Source organism: Dermacentor andersoni, chromosome 5, assembly GCF_023375885.2.
Source record: "Dermacentor andersoni chromosome 5, qqDerAnde1_hic_scaffold, whole genome shotgun sequence".
NCBI lineage: Eukaryota > Metazoa > Arthropoda > Arachnida > Ixodida > Ixodidae > Dermacentor > Dermacentor andersoni.
The window spans coordinates 147,930,285-147,947,298 of NC_092818.1; the positions used below are offsets into that span (position 1 = coordinate 147,930,285).

Here is a 17,014-nt window from a genome sequence, read left to right on the forward strand (position 1 = left end):
TTCATGTTTGCTTGTGCGCGCGAGACATCATGCCTTTAATTTAGTTGGTAAGCGAATGCTTAGAAATTTATACGGTCGATAAATATAGTATCCTTACTTCGCATACCTGTTCACTAATTTGCTATCGCAATCGATGCTTCGCCTTTCGAATGAAACTGCGTCAGGCCATATCCGAGATGAGCCCTAATTGCTACTACAATATCCCAAGGACATGCCCCTTTACTCACCAAGAAGCCGACCTAGCGAATGCGCCATACCCCGGGAAAGAAGGCGTAGAAAAGTTTGCTTTCCCCAAGAAATTATGCGCTTGAAGGTGCATATTCGTTCACTAAAATTATTTAGGTGAACTGATGGAGGCGCTTCATTATTCATGTTGAGGAGATCACCGTCAAGCCATGAGAAAAATCTGAAGTGGCAAGACAGTGTCAAAGTCGCCTGGGATCATTGAACTAGGCTCAGACTACAATGATCGGCCCCGGAGAACGGACCCCTACCGTGGCCAGGACTTGGTTTGAGAATCGCGAGTTCACTTTACCAACATGGGACCTGTTTCACAGAAGATCCTGAAAGAAAATCACGTGTTGTCCGAATAAAAGTGACCTATAGGTTCTACTGGAAGCCCGAGTGCACTTACTGTCTTTATGGTAACATCGCCGTCTTTACGGAACATACGTAGAGCTCTATATGTCTGAGGAGAAGAAAGTTCATTCCCTCTTGCTTGAACTATTCGCCGAACTGATGTGCAATTCACTCAAGAGAGGAGCACAATTTTTCACATACACTCCTAGCCAAAGGTACATCCTTTGGGGTGTATATCTGCCACACAACAATAATCGTCATCTGCCTTGCTTGCGTTCCCTTTCTTGAAAACACCGCGCCCGCTACTTTCCTGTCGGGAATGCTATTTCATGCTGATAACGCGCATGCCATTCGTTACTGGGAGGTACCCATCTCGCAGCGTTAAAGAAAGAAATGCGGACAAGACAGATGACTATTATTGTTGTGTCGCAAGATACAAACCAAAGGGTATAAATTTGTTTTAGAGTGTAGGTGACTATTGTGGAGAAGACGCTGCAAACGCGCGTGAACCATACGATCGACGTTCGATGCTTGACTGCCCAAAAGTTCGAACCCTCTGCTCCAACGATATGCGAAGGGAGATTCTAAGACCAGTTGCGCACTGGGAACTACGAAAGATGTTCTCAGCGTCGCAGAAACCGGATCCCTTGATTTCTGACGTCATCGGCCGAAAACTCCAGCAGCCTGCAGAAGTTTCAGATCTGTAGCCTGTGCCACGCGTTATTCCAATAAGAGGTCGGTGTACTTTAGAGATAGCTATGGTCCGACATTGTATGGTATGGCTTTGGGTAAAAATTTATTTTGCAATGTGGAGAAAAAAGGTGCGCTTAAGCGCACTACTTTGTTGGCCAGCATACTTAATTTATTTAAGCCCGTTGAGTGGTATTTGCATTGGGAAGAAGTATCAGCTTCGCTTTAATGAAATATAGCCCATATGGAGGGAAACCAACTTAAAGTGTATGTGATGTTTTGTGAACACTTATTTTTTTATGTTTCCTTTTGCACTTTTCTGGTCAACCACCACTGTCGGTATATGCACGCAACGCGTGATGAAGAAGGACGAAGTGTGTACGCTTGAGCACGCCCTGCCGAACGCATTCGCATTTTGTTCTCGTCATTTTTGCCAGCTTAGTTTCTCTCATTCGTGGCGTTTTGGGCTGAGCTTTTGAAGAGGCAATGGAGAGCTCTAGCGATTCCGACCACCGGACAATCATCACTTCCGGTGCAGCTCCTCGCAAGACCTACAACATTGTCGGTGAGTACAGAGATGTGGTCCTATGCATCCGTTCTCAGTCTCATTTGAAAACAGATATACCCGATGTCTTAGTGAAAATGGAAGGCTTACGCGCTTTCGATTATGCAGAATGCATTGTCTGCGTGGTATAAAATGCTATAGAAATTACGTCTATCCTTGTTGTAGTCGGCGGTGTCCGCTTTTTAAATCTGACAACTGAACTCGACCTGCTAGGTATATGAATTCCTGATGGAATGGAAAACTTCACCTAGGCGACAAAGGAGAACCTGTTTCGCAGTACGAGGCTTCAATGTTGAGACACCCATGTATAAGTACGAAAGATTCCTAATCTTTAAACATTGAATATAGTTATACCATAACAGCTTGTACATAGCGCAATTTCGTGCAGCCAAAGACATGTAGTGTAACAGTGGCAGTACATGATTCAAGCGAAAGCGTTACGTCATGAGCTACTATTTATGTACACGAAACTGAAGAAGTCGCTTTTCTCGGCGTCCACTACACTGGTGTTGATGAGGTTTAGTTGTTGCATCTAAAAGAAAAGGCCCTATACCGCTGCCTCTAGAGGGTATAATTTTCTTTGAAGGCCATCATTGTTTGATAGAATTTATGCAAATCTCAAAATTTCACATTATCGAAGAATCAAGTTTAGAACTGTATCTGAGAGAAAATAAAAGAAAATAATTCGCGCAGAACCTCTTCTGGGAACTGTTTAAGTATGCGTAGGCATTCTGCCACTGGCTCACCTCCACGCCGCCCGGTGTCATTATCATTGTTGTGAAACTTGATCCGCCCAGTATAAACTACAGCGCTTCTGCGACACGAACTGCTGCGGACGGCGGCGCAAGGTGAATTGGAAGCACGCAATCTACTGCAGGTAGTGGCGCTACGTGCGCTGATGACGCTCCGATCATTATAAGCCGTAATCGCTCCTATGGCGCCTTATCCAACCGCGTCGAACCATTACCAACCGTGATAAAACATACTCCGGGGGCAGCTGCGTATGACGCGGTTGCTATGGCACCATCTTGAAAGCGATCTGCAATGCGGACAGAGGGCGCCGAGTGCTCACAGCTTCGTGTGCGCTGTGTTCTCGCCGCTTAGTTCGCGTTGAAACGAGAGGCAACACGAAGGTAAATTCGTTCGCCCCTGCGGGCCCTACTTTGAAAGCGATCGTCTTACGTGACGGACGGACGGACAGAAAGGTTTCCTCATTTGGTAGGCATATAAATGCTTGCGCATTTAAATATGAATACAATTACGTAAGCTGCACCAGCTGGGACTTGTAAAAGAGATAAAGTTACACTTAAGGAGTCACTTTCACCTAAGTTGCAGACATATATAACATTTGTAGTCTTTTGATGCTCTAGACAGAATCAGCTATGCGGGACAGGCGCTATCTACTTTGCGTGTATAGTTACGCATTTTAAACCGGGTGCCCCAGTTTTTAAAGCTTTACAGCTTTATAACATTTTTTTTTTTTACATTCGAGGCAGGGAATGTATAGTTTGGTTTTTGCATTTGGTTGAATCAAGATTTCTCGTCTAAATGCCACACATTTTTCTCAATGGTTCGACGGTTGTGTATTGACACAGTTTCTGTGTTTGACATGTTTACTCGCGTACGAAATAGCTTGGCTGCCGCTAGCGAGTGTGTTTTCGCAAGGCACTTGCTGTTCGAGTGTCGCGATGTTATTGTAATAGCGTTTGTTCTATTTCGTTACAGCGCACATTTTGCATATGAACAATGTTCTTTTTTTGACTGTCTCCGTCTTGTTGGTGAAAGTAGAGGGCTGTTCACGCCACGACCGTCCAAGAACACGCGAAATTTAGTGTCTTGTCTTGACCTATAGTTGTTGGCAAGGGCTACTGTAACTATAAACAATGCTACTGCATTTCACATTGAGCGTTTTTGTCTCGATGCGCGCATACATTGCTAATACAGGGGGCAAGAACTACATTTTAGTAATCAAACGCGATCCGAATCTACATTGCAGCAGCAACGACGGCTCTGGTTGTCTTCGGCTTCCTTGCGTACGCGCTCACTCAAATCATGGTGAAGCTGAGCGCGAACAAGCACAGAAACCTGAACATCTACTACGCGTCTGGGCTTGTGCACGGCGGCACGCTCCTCAGCGTCATGGACCGGGGCGTGGTGCAATACCTAAACCTGCGCTATGCCCAGGTAACGTGCATATATGCGCCGCTCGCCAATCGTTGGCTGCACTCCCCAGCCACACTTGGCTGCGCAGTGAGCATCAATGAAAGAAGTCGCGCCTAATTACACGTTGGTGTGGAACGCGCACGAACGTACAGAATATCGATTGCTATGTGTTGACAGTTTGTCGCCAATAACCACTAGCCCAAAAATATGCCTCTAATCGTTCGCTAAACGAGCGCTTTTAGATCTTGCCTCCATCAGAATGCGATCGCTACGATGAGGTACCTAACACACGGCTTCGTGTCCATCATGAGAATGCCATCGTCACTGCGTCACAGTGCGAGTCCTTCAGGAAAATAATCTAAAGGGTGTGTTCAGACCACCGTTATATACTATTTGAGTTTCGTTCATTTGAGTTCCCTTCAGTGCCAGCAGTCTTCAAGGGCACTGCGTTTATTGCATGAGCTCTGACATGCCACAAAGTTTATTCGTAACAATACTTGTATAAAGGCCAGTTTTATCTGGTCGCAAGAGCAGGTGAGCTTCGTTATGACGATAATTCGACACTGTTAGGGTATCCATGCACAAAGTTCTCTAACTTAAGAGCAACTTTAGAACAATGTCGCTATACCTTGTGTTCCATTATACAAGAGGTGCAATTATGAATATTATGAGCGAAGTACTCGTACGGGCCATGAAAAGCTTATTTTGTGCATCAAAACGCCAAGGCTACTGAATTACGTTGTACTACGCTTCCTAATTAAAGTTATCGCTGTGAAACGAAAGCAGCAGATAATCACTGTATTAAGAAATATTGCAAGAAAATAAAAGCTTACACAAGCGCTAGGGATTGTGTACTGCTTCAAACTGTATCGACGTAATGTAATCCAAAGAACATTAGCGCAGCAAAAAGTTGGTCGCGTTTCTTTCGCGATTAACTGCAGCTTTTAGTGTTTGAGTATTGTAGCTTGGTAGGTCTGTTGGTGCATGTGGAGTGTCACTGGATTCAGCGAAAAACAAATTGAAAGAGTGAGGTGAGGCAGGCAGTACGGGATCAGTTCACTGATGAATGTTCGCACTTGCGACTTCTTTCGTTTAGCGCTTTTTTGTATCCATAACTGTTCTGCGCTCTTTTCATGGATCAAAGTCACACTCTTGTAGGAGGACAATGGTAACAGTCGCAATCAGGCGGCCAGGCTGGTGCACACTGCCTGGTAATTGGGCTTTACACGCTTACTGTAACCAGTATGAGCTGCCCGGATTGTTGCACAGGTGTACTGATTCTACAAGTCTCATACTGGTTAATCAGCGCTATTTTAATAGTAACTATAGGGTCACTGCAATATTAATCACGCAGTAATCACAGGCTCCCTCACAAAATCTAAGAAAACGAAACATGGGAAATGCTGATGACATCGAAGCGCAGGCAGACAAATTAGACCTATAGAAAGAACTGCTTTCATTGTCTTGTATTCCATATCTGTCTTTTAGCGATACCATAACATGAGTTGTAGCCTAAACAGCAAGCATTACTAGTGTAATGAACGACAGCTTACAGCTATCTCTGAAAAGTGTACAGCCATGGCGTTTTACCGGCACTAACATACTGGTCAGAAACTTTGAGTTTTATAAAGAAACTCAGAAGTTAAAGATCGTGCAACGGGCGATGGAACGAAAAATCAGAAGCATAACGTTGAAGGGCAGGAAGACAGAGGTTGGGATCAGAGAGCAAACGGGAATGGGGTAGCTGATATCCTAGTGGGCAATCAGAGAAAGAGATGGAGCTGGGCCGGTCATGTAATGCGTAGGCAAGATAACCGGTGGTCGGTTAGAGATGCACAGTGCGTACCAAGGGAAAGCAAGCGTAGTGGACGAAGGTAGACAATACGGTGGTGTAATGAAATTAGGAAATATGCAGGCACGAGTTGGGGTCAGCTGGAGCAAGATGGCTGCAATTGGAGAACGCTGGGAGGGCTCATCGTCCTGCAATATAGACGTGATAATAATAATAATAAAGAGAAGAATAGCGACAGCAATGATCACGATGATGAGCGAACACTCTGATTGTACCGCGCAGTCACACAAGAGAACTGTTTGTTCTTCGCTGCATCCCACTTAGTTCGCAGTGGTATTGCTCATCGTAGGTACCGGAGCGCTTCGGCCTGGCCGAGCCGTACGAGGCCAAAGTGACCGGTGACGAGATGCAGGACCATCCGCAGCCGTGCGCCCGTGGCGCGTACAATGCGTTCCCGTCGCACCCGTTTCCTATGTCGGAACAGTTCGAGGACTGCCTCTTCCTCAACGTTTGGACTCCGCTCAGGGGAAAAGGCGAAGAGGACGCCTCGCCGAAGGCCGTTGTGGTCGTTCTCGTGGGCGGCAACTTCATGTCCGGCGGAAGCGGCGACTACGATTTGTTCGACGGATCGGTCATGGCCTCCCTCTGGAATCAGGTGGAGGCCTCTGTTGCTTTATACCAATGAGCAGCATTATGTGCCCCTCCATGTCCGCCTATCGGAACTCCTCCATCGTGTCTCGTGCCTCGTGTGAGGTCATTTCTTTCTTTTTTTTTATTGTACTGACCTCGCTCTCTTTACTAAAGTGTAGACGTAAATGAACATCGTGACAAAAGAACTTAAGGGATATTGCCATAAGGTCCGTTCCATCTTTACGTGCCCGGGTACTTGCTGAAAGTTGCACAGAGATCCCAGAATATTTTCTCGAAATATAGAAAGATTGAATATGACAGCTAATATATATATAATGTTACATGCGTATGCTGTGATATACGATGTTTCTATATTTCGAGAAAATAATTTGGAGCTCTGTGTAACTTTCAGCAGTGCTATGATGAATAAAAATCGGGCCCCTCTCTTCCGTTTGTTCTCTTTCATGTACATTACGAGGGTCCATATATACATATATATATACATGGACCCTCGTGATGTACATAAAAGAGAACAAAGAAAACCGAGGGGCCCGATTTTTATTCATCATATCACACAAAGCCAACAAAGACACCAAGGCCATCATAGGGGAAATTGTACTTACAACATAGGGAGAATTGCTTGTACTAACTAATTGAATTAAGTAAATGATAAATCATTGGAAATAAATGTGGATGAAAACCTGCGGCCAGTTGATCATACGAAGGTCTCGAATACGGCAACATTGGTGCCTTCAGGTAGCATGTGTGGGTTTATTGACTGGTTGCCGTCACCTAATAGATCCCGTACTCATGACGCCTGCGGCAGAAAAGATGCTCCACGTTCGCCCCCAAGGATTGTGAGTGGTGGCGTTGGCTAACACTCCCAGGGTTAGTTGTAATAGTAAAAAGTCATAAATACCCCAGAAAATAGACGGGAAAACGACACCACGGTAGCTCAATTGGCAAGGGCATCGCACGTGTAATGCGAATACGTGGGTTCGTATCCCACCTGCGGCCAATTGTTTTTCATCCTCGTTCATTTCCATTAATTTTTAGTTTCTTTAATTCAATTAGTAAGTACAAGTAATTTCTCCTATGTTGTCTTGTCTCTGTTTATTGGCTTCTTATGGTATGCATATATATATATATATATATGTATGTGTGTGTGTGTGTGTGTGTGTGTGTGTGTGTGTGTGTGTGTGTGTGTGTGTGTGTGTGTGTGATTGAGTGTTTGTATGAACCCCTATGTTGGCGAACACTGTATATCAGATCTTTCATTTAAAGACACTTTCCTGAGCGTACAAAATAGTTCTTGTTATTTTAAGCATGACGCATATGCCACATCACGATTCTAATAAGTTGTAAGGAAACACTGATGAAAAAAATGCCTGCGCTCCTTAAGAACACAATTGCCCAGCCCGATGTATTTCTTATTTAGGAATGTTGAAAACATAGTAGATGTGGCCTCATACATTGTTGTTGGTGCCAAAAAAAAATGCGTATTGCATTTGTTATACTTTCTCAATGCATGTCCCCGATGCTGTCATCTCAATTTATTAGTATATAAATAAGTCGCATGTATATATTGGGAGGACAGCGAAAATTCGGTGGGTCTAGCCTCAGGATGCCAAGCGTTACAATACCTACAATTTTTGTTTCCCAGAAAATAAGCGCTGTGGGCCTTATTTAACAATTTCTATACATCTATTTTTACTTGACTTGCATCTGTTACTGCGGATCAGTAAGAATGGGCTTTTCTCTCGCTATTATTTCATCTTACTTCTGATCAGTATAGAGGAAATGAGAGTCTGAGAGTGGGGCCTATCCACCTGTAAATGCAATCGACGGTATAGGTAATCCACGTCAGAGCAAAGTTACCGTGATATCTGTTTTTACTGATAAAAGCACGATTCGTTTCTGCTGATGAAAGTGCGATTTGTTCTAGCTACGCGCATTCGCATAATGACGACCTGCAGCAGCATCGCCAATACTGTTACCCCTCTGTAGCAACGGCATAGTATCAATTCATTGGTTATCAGAACGGGAATGAGTGAACAAAACTAGAGGCGTAGAGAAATTATATAAATTTTATGAAATAGATCAATCGGATAAATGATCTCATTGCAGTTTAGTTAGTGTGGCAGTATGGAGGCATCGAGCATTAGTTGACTTACAGCTTCCTATTACAACTAAGCAAAGAAGAGATTGCCGCTATTTATAACAATAACGCGCTTAAAAGAAAACGATTTCTTTCTCCAATGCAGGTGATTGTTATTCCGAACTATCGTGTCGGTATGCTTGGTTTCTACACGATGCCTGGCGATAACACCACCCATGGCGCTGGCATCGCCGACCAGGTCCTGGTGCTCGAGTGGGTGCGCACGCACATCTCGTCGTACGGCGGCGACCCAAAGAAGGTCACTCTCCTCGGCCACGAGGCCGGCGCCACCGCCGTGGGCCTGCACCTCTTGTCTCCGACTAGCTCGGCGCTCTTCAACCGTGCAATACTGCTGAGCGGCTCACCGTACCGTCCCATGCCCATGCATGCGGACAGCATAATACGCGACATTTCTCACGAGCTTCTCTGCAGCGACGAAGTTGAGGCACCCGGCTCCGACGAGCACATCACCAGCTGTCTCAAGATGAAGTCGGTGCAAAGCTTGCTCGAGCACCTGCGATGGGCCACGCTTGGCGGGGCTGTGGCAACGTTCAACCCTTGGCTCGGCGGAACTCCAGTTGACCTGTACCGGAGATCCCCGCAGGTCGAATACGGCGAAGCGGATGGCGGTGTCTTCGAGAGCGGGAAGGACGTTCTGGTCGGCACCACAGACAATGAAGGCAGCGCATACACGAGCGCCCTGCTCAGCTTCTTCGGTGTCGAGCACGAGACCGACATCGACAGAGGGACGGCCTCGCACATCCTGGAGGCCTACCTGAGGCACCACAACATCAGAATCGACGAGCGAACTCTGGAGACGTTCCTGCAGCGCAATGACACCAGCAGCACTGTCGGTGCCCTCGCGCGCGCTATTGGCGACTTTACGGTGCACTGCCCGGTGAAGCGATTCATAGAGAGCTACACGCGAAGCGGACAGCGGCGGTTTGGCGGCCCCAACGTCTACGCGTACTATTTCCGGCACGTTCCAAACTTCCGCTGGTGGCCGTACTGGATGGGCTCGCCCCAAATGCTCGACTGGCTCTACCTGTCGGGAAATCTGCAGAGTCTGCGTTCGGAGAAGATAAACATCGGGGACACGGAAATTCTTCTCTCCAAGAATCTCGCCATCTTATTGTCCTGCTTCGCATTGACAGGGTAAGGTTATGTATAGCTCAACCATTTGCAACCACTCACAACAGTTCTGTCCGCATCACATTAATTTAAGCTAAGAAGTCAAGAGACCTCGTAAAACAAGCACCCCCAAAAAAGCAGCATGAGTGCTAATACCAGAATGAGCCGTTCAGTGCAGTTAAAGAATCAGTCTTGACTTCCAGCTTCTCTTGACCTTAATGAGAGAGACTCTAAATAGAAACACAAAATCAATTTATACTTCATAAAGTATTCTTACAGCACACTATTTTTGTCAATTTCTCGGTAACGTGTTGATTCGCTCCAACAGGAAATGAAGGCCAACACCCCCTCCCCCCCGCCCTTTTTGTGTTTCTTCTTTAATTTCGCGCAAACTCCGCAGCACCTGTGTTACATTGTGACGCCAGGGTTGTCGAGTTATTTTAGCGTGCTTATAGAAATGGTGGCGCAGGTAATGTTCTCCAAACTTGCGAAGTTCATTCCCTCCTTACATTAGGTACAATGCTGCCCCGCCTTCAAAGATAAAAATTAAACTGGTGCCTAACCCACAGCGTTATAATTCATGACCTCACGGCGAGTTGGTGCGAAACCTTCAAGGTGACGTCTCCACCGGTCATTCCACCGTGCTTATTTTCTCGTTTACTAAGCCATTTATCATGGCATGTCTGGTATTTGTGACATTGTAGAAGGGTGTTTTGCTAACGCAGCTCAAATTACTTTTCCTGTTTACTCTCCCTTTAAAGAAAGTTTGCGCAACGCAGGCTTCAACGCTCCGGTTGACAGCTGTATATGTTTTAGCCAATGAAGTAAAACTGACAAAACACTTGTCGCAAGCGTTTATTCAACGCTATTTTTCTGTAAGCGACGACGCTAAAACCTATTAGATTCCATCTTATGCTTTTAGTTAGAGCTACTTAATTATGAGAATAAACACTGTCGAACGCGCAAGAAATTCACCACGCTGAAACATGTAACAACGGCGAAATATATCATAATAATATTTTACAAGTTTACAACGTTAAATTCCACAAGCGCAAAACACCCGAGAAAATGAAACACTTCACAAGTGACTAACAAAAAATGACAAGGATATAAGCCGGTTGCCCTTACCGGTCGTTATATATATATATATATATATATATATATATATTCCGAGAGAGCGACCAACCAAACAGGTAGCCACGCCATACCTGGAGAAAGTAGACACAAAAAGTTTCGCTTTAATGAACTGTCAGACATGCGCGACTTTGCATACTCACAACCCAACTTTCAGTAAAGCTGGTAATGCGAACATAACCCTCTCAACCCTCTTGAACAACGAACGATGTCAAGCAAATGTTTTCTATCCTCTGCAGAGACCTTAGAGCTTCTAAATTTCTCCAACCGAGCACGCTGCAATGCAGCTGCTCCTGAAAGGTCAAAGCACACTCTCTCATAACTAAAGCTCTACCATTTTCGAACACACACACACACACACACACACACACACACACACACACACACACACACACACACACACACACACACACACACACACACACACACACACACGCGCGCGCGCGCGCTAACGCACACGTAAATCAGTTGAGGCTGATAGAGCATTTTATTTAGAACTGTTTAATTATGCGGTAAAAGGTTGATTATCTAAAGGGAAAACAAAGGCCCAGCGTCAATTTTTTGTATTTCTCGTCACAACCTCAGCTCTGGAACGTCGGCGCATGGAACAAAGAAGTATTTTCTGATACTTTTATTGTTGTGGCGACGCACAGGTCCTTGAAACTTTCTAAGCTCATTTGTGGACTCTTTTGAATAAAATGTGGTCGATGTTTGCCAATAACCAAGTAACTTGGTTTGAATAGCCACCGTCAATATACGTGACGTCACGGCGAAACGGTGCCAAGTGTCATCGCCACCCACCTTTAATTTTGAGTTTGTTCTGGCATAGAAAACCTCCTCTCAGGATAAGAGTGGTTATTTTGGTATTGTGGACGCGAACTTTACTATTGAAGCTGAAGCTATTTTTCTCTCATTGTCCACTTACCACAAGTTTTAATTCAGAAGTCCTTTGTATGACACGCGTGCAAAGTTACAGCTCAAAATACGCACACAATTTCTTGTTCTGACAATTTGAAGTTTATATTGATGCTGGAAAAGACGCGTTAACTACTCTCGTAACTTTCTGCTATTTAATCTTCGAGTCCAGTAATTGTTCGATGAGTGCAATTTCACCTGCAGGTATGTTCTACGAATGCACACATTACTTCTTCAAGTTTACCGTGACACGAGGAATGTCTCTTCTGTTGCAAGCGTTTTATTCGCTTGCGGCCTAGTCTGCGATTTTTCAACTTTTTGAAATATCGGCTTCACCAAGAAAGTGCTAATACGAAAGTTGTAGATAACATTTAAACATGGACGACTGAAGTGTTTGCAACTAAGTTCCATTGGTGTAGCTTCTTGTACTTGGCCCTAAAGAAAGCCCGCGAAGTAGAAAATCAAGCGTGTGATAGCGGCACATTTCAGCGCTCCCAGACGACCGATCAAGAAAAAAAAAATCCTCTGGTCTCGGCAGCGCTGCCCGGGAAGAGCTTGGCGTTCCCGGTGGCCGCCAGACACGCGCCAGCGACTCTCGCTAATCAGATGTGATCGCGATAAAATAGAACATGACAATGGCATTTTTCTTCCCCGATTAAACAGTTCTGAGGTCAAGATTTACTCAAGCTCAAGATCTTCCTTTTTGTTGTTGCGTTTCTGTTCTCTTGTGCATTCGGGCTTCATTCCACAAGTGGAGCGAACGACGCGTTTATGCAACGTCACTTCGAAGTGCGACACACCACCATCGCCGCTCGCAATGTGCGCCCGTTTCGCGCGAGGTCGTCCGGGGGCGCTGAAATAGTGGCACCATCACGCGGTTATTGTATTTCGTGGGCTTTCTTTAAGGGTAAGCACCAAATGCTCCATCAATGGTACTTAGATGCAGACACTTCAGTCGTCTATATTTAAATGCGATCTACAACTGTCTATTTGGCAGTTTCTTACTGCAGCCAATATTTAAAAAGGTCCGGCAAATAGTTTCTACTAATTAACTGACTTTGGAAAGCGAAAAAAAAAAGAAATGCCACTGACTAGGCCACGCGATTCTCAATACCGCTGACTCGGTCTCAGCCCCCTAGCACGCTCCGTCCTTTTAGAGCTCAGTACTTAGGCGCCCATTCCTTGGTTGAGTGTCGGCGTCCCTCGGCGTAACCACATGAACGCGCTCGTGTTCTTCGCAGTAATCCACAGAAATGCTCCCATTCGCCGTCTGCCCACTGGATGAAGACGACCAATAGCAACGTCCGCACCCTGGTTGTGGAAAATGCCACCACACTGGTGATGCGGGACGGTTTGCCGTTCGGCGAAGCCTGCCAAAAGTGGGACGCGGTTTACGCGAATTACTCTGCTGCTGCCACAAGGACTCAGGACTCCGCAGAACACGTCCTGAATGACACCCGGATACAGCTGCAGCGAATGCAGGTAGACGCAGCGTCAAGGTTATTTACTAAGCATTTCCACTAAGGTGGTATTCATGCCGGGGATAGACAAAGGTCGCGCGATCGACCACGACATGGCGACAATAGAACGACTGCACCGCGCCCGATATTACCACCGGCAAGCGTCTCATGCTCGTCGCCCCACCAAAATTTCTCGTGATAGCTGCCACTCAAGCCCACATGCACCGCCATGGCAACGTTAAATATCCGCCACCGTATTCCATCATGCTGCTTCTACGCCGATGATTGGCTCAGCAGTTTTGCGACTCCGCTTGCGGAGTTCAAAAATTTAGTAGCGAGAGACTGACCTGGAACTGCCGCTTTTCGGCCGAAGCGACCTTTGCGTCAATTGAAGTGCGCTGGATTGACACGGACAAGAAAGACGACAGGACGTGCGGTATCGAAAGGAGACGACAGGACGTCGAACGACAAGACGGCAGGACGTCAGACGAGAAGACGGCAGGACGTGTAGCCCATGTCTTCTCGTCCTTCTTGTCCGTGTCAATCCAGCGTTATGGCTTCAATTGATGCAACGAACCAACTAGCCCAAAAATCTGCACGCCTCGACTATTGCGACCAACTTGATCGCGCGACCTCTGTAAATCGGCATTGTGAATGCCACCTAAAGAGGACAATTGATCGCAGATTAATGGAACCTATAACTTTGTGTGATTATGTTGTTTTTTCGTGCATGACTTTATAAAGCTTTGGGAACATAACAGTTGTTTTACTAACAACTGAGAGCATCAGGTGAATTGCTGTGTTCTTGAGCTCTATTTGAACAGCCCTTGGCAACGTTGTGAGTCTGGCACGGTTGATAGAGCGATGAGAAAAGAAAAACGCAATGCTACTCCTTTTAGGCAGGCTTAACTGTATTTCGTATTGAAAGATACGAGTTCAGCCTTAACCAAAATAGGCGCACTATGTGTGAGAGATGTTTCCTGCCACAAATAAGACTAGTTTTCAAGCTCTTCGGTCGTTAATGCCTCGTCTGGTCCCGTATTTAAAGAATTCCCCTTCGAGCGTCGACAGTTTACTATTGAAATAGCAATTATAAGGGCGCTCGAGGTGCGTTCGCGTCGTAGCCGCCGTCCTGCTGTCCCGCTACTGAAGGCGAATGCGCCGCTCGCGCGTGAAGTGCGAGGTGGTCACCCAATCACGCGGAGTGCATTTTGCTGCAAAAAACGACGAAGTGAAGGGGGCGCAATGTCAGCTCTCCGCGGAATCGTGTCGGTGGCGGAACCAAATTTAGCATTCCACCTTTTTCCGCTATCTTGATCGTTGCCGGCATTCACATACTTAAGCACGCCAGTGTTTCTGCTGAGCTGCTGTGTGTGTGTACTGCTGTGAGCGCAATGGACCGTGAATGTCAAGCTAAGGTTATCTAATATTTCACTTGGTGCCGACTTGCTCGCGAATGTGACCGCGAGGCCGAGTGGAATGAGTTTCCTGGGCCCCCATTGTTAAAGGTCACGTGATCTGTGGAGTTCTGGAGGCGCGGCACCATGGTAAAAGGAGTGGCTGTACAGTATGTTCGCTTTTGGACAAACACGCACGCTCTCGGCTGCGGGGATTCCTTGCCACGCCAGCGTTGTGATCGCAAAAGCCCACGATCGACCAGCGAGCTCTGTTGATGTGCGTCTTCAGTGGGGTTACACCAAGTGTGTTGTTGCAATTTATACTGCCGAGAAAGCGACGCCGACTAACTTCTAATATTTTAATACCTTGCCGTCATTGTCAATGGTTCGCTCGTTGAATGAAACAGTAACGTTCTTCTTGCGTAAGCTCCTATTGAAGGGAGCAATTCCTTTTGCAAGTGCTTGTCCTAAGCGCCCAAACATTCACGTAATTTGGTTAGGTCATATATTTTCAGTCATTTCCATGGCCTCTATCTTGGTTTCTGGCACGTTAGGGAACCCAGGTGGTCCAAATTTCCGGAGTCCCCCACTACGGCGTGCCTCATAATCAGAGCGTGGTTTTGGCACGTAAAACTCCATAATTAAATTTTTGCTTGGTTCCTGCATGAATGAAACAGATATGGTTGAATTATATTGGTCTGTTGTTTAAATATATTGCTTTCCTCAGCAGCCAACAACGTAGTGCTCCCGCACGTCGTTCCCACTCTCTCTAGCGTAACATGTTTCGAAATTAAGGCTTCCATCGCACTCTAGGACCTCATTTTTTATTTGTGGTTTACTTGGAAAGGATGGTAGAGCTGCAAGCTATGACCTATTGTCCAAACTTCAACTTGACTGACGGGTTTCCTTGGCGTTAGGTTAGGTTAGCTTTTAGTGGTGGAGGCAAATAACAGTCGGCGAAAACGTGTTGCAATAACGTGTTGGCCAGTAACATACAGCCTGTGCTCGCTGTTGTGTATTAAACCTGCTTATCTAACTTGTGTGGTCTTTTTTCCCAGCCAGAAGGCAAAGACTGGGTGAATAATCAGACCCGCCGAGGAGGGATTCAGCCGCTGGCAATCACGCGCCTTTCCATCGGCGGACACCGAGTCCCTACGTGGGCGAAGTATCTCGCCGGCTTTATCAGGGAAAACAATTTGGAACGCTTGAACTGGACCAATATTGACACGGGTGCCAGGGACAGTGCTTCTGATGGAGGCGGCGCGTAGGAATTTCGCCAAAGAGAAATAACTTTAAAACGATGTGATTGACGAGAGGCTGTTTTCTTGTTTCTTGACTCCGCGGCCAGCGAAATGCCTGCGATTTCTACTGTACTGTTGTTGATTGAAGTTTTCTTAACGCCCTGAGTTGTGTTGCTTAGAAAGAAAAGAAATCGATGTCTCAAAACGAGATTTGAGAAAAGTGACTGCCAGTATTGACGAGACTTTCAGTCCTAAACATACACCGGGACAGCGAGGGGTGCAATCACTGTAGAAGCCTCAGGAGATCGCGCCGTCTGCCCTACACTTCCTTAGCCTGTCCCTAAATCCCTGCAAGCGACTTATCGCACCGAGGCTCCACTGCAAACCATTCTTTGTGTACAGCAACAGAACATGTTGTGCGTCTTTCCATTGCAGCTCTTGAGTGCATGGGGCAAGTAAAAACTGAGCAGAAGGCTCCTTTTTTCTTTTCCTTTTTTTATGGATTAGTACAATATTGGTTGCCCCGATTAATACGATGTACACCGGTAGCAATTGGAAGAGTTTACCTTCAGGATTACCACACGCTCGGTTACTGCAGCAGCAATCTGAAGCCGCCATGGGCTTAATGTCTGTTACGAGACGCAATCTCACGGCTTAAGAAGAAAATTTTGGGTTGGAGCTTTCTGATTAGTTTTGACCACCTGCTGCTTTTAATGGCGCAACAAGCGCGTGGTTTGCACTGTGTTTTTCTTCTCCGGCAAAGGAACGTCGCCGACTGCTGCTGAGGGCAATCATACCGACAACATTTTGTTAACCAGGAAAACGACATAGCAATTCGAGTATCTCAACGGGGTATAGTTGTAGCCAGCACGATTTGTTGCATCTTTTGAGATAAGATACTTCTTGAACATGCACAGCCAAGCGTTACAAATATACAACATGTCCCCGCGCTGACACTGCGGAATTGGTTTTCATTGTTATGCATTTACTTACATAAAACATGAGAGCTCGTAATGATTTGATTGTTATGTCAAGAATCAACAGTACCGGCGGAAAACTGAAATCCAAGAGAATGCAGTGTCGTGGTGGTGGTAGCTGTAGTCGCACATTGTGGCTCGAGGGTGATTGACCAGACAGAGCAAGATGAAAATTGCGCACA

At 46.0% G+C, this 17,014-nt stretch overlaps 1 protein-coding gene and 1 long non-coding RNA gene across 3 annotated transcripts in view; one reads left to right on the top strand and one right to left on the bottom strand.

Annotated features, from left to right (window-relative positions):
* The window catches only part of LOC140218610 (uncharacterized), a 140,532-nt gene that overhangs the window by 95,016 nt on the left and 28,502 nt on the right, over window positions 1-17,014 (bottom strand). The gene's annotated exons all lie outside the window — the stretch shown is intronic.
* Window positions 1,756-16,302, top strand: LOC126532131 (acetylcholinesterase-like). The gene is made up of 6 exons (XM_050179815.2): window positions 1,756-1,834; window positions 3,831-4,018; window positions 6,139-6,444; window positions 8,684-9,732; window positions 12,999-13,239; window positions 15,673-16,302. Exons 1-6 carry the CDS (start codon window positions 1,756-1,758, stop codon window positions 15,880-15,882), a joined length of 2,073 nt encoding a protein of 690 aa, XP_050035772.2. The 3' UTR covers window positions 15,883-16,302.

Bases quoted from the DNA above. Each gene is read 5' to 3' on its own strand.
- LOC126532131 (XM_050179815.2), top strand. From the start codon at position 1,756: ATGGAGAGCTCTAGCGATTCCGACCACCGGACAATCATCACTTCCGGT. The intron at 9,733-12,998 runs GTAAGGTTATGT...TGTTCTTCGCAG, and splicing joins TCCTGCTTCGCATTGACAGG to TAATCCACAGAAATGCTCCC. The intron at 13,240-15,672 runs GTAGACGCAGCG...CTTTTTTCCCAG, and splicing joins TACAGCTGCAGCGAATGCAG to CCAGAAGGCAAAGACTGGGT.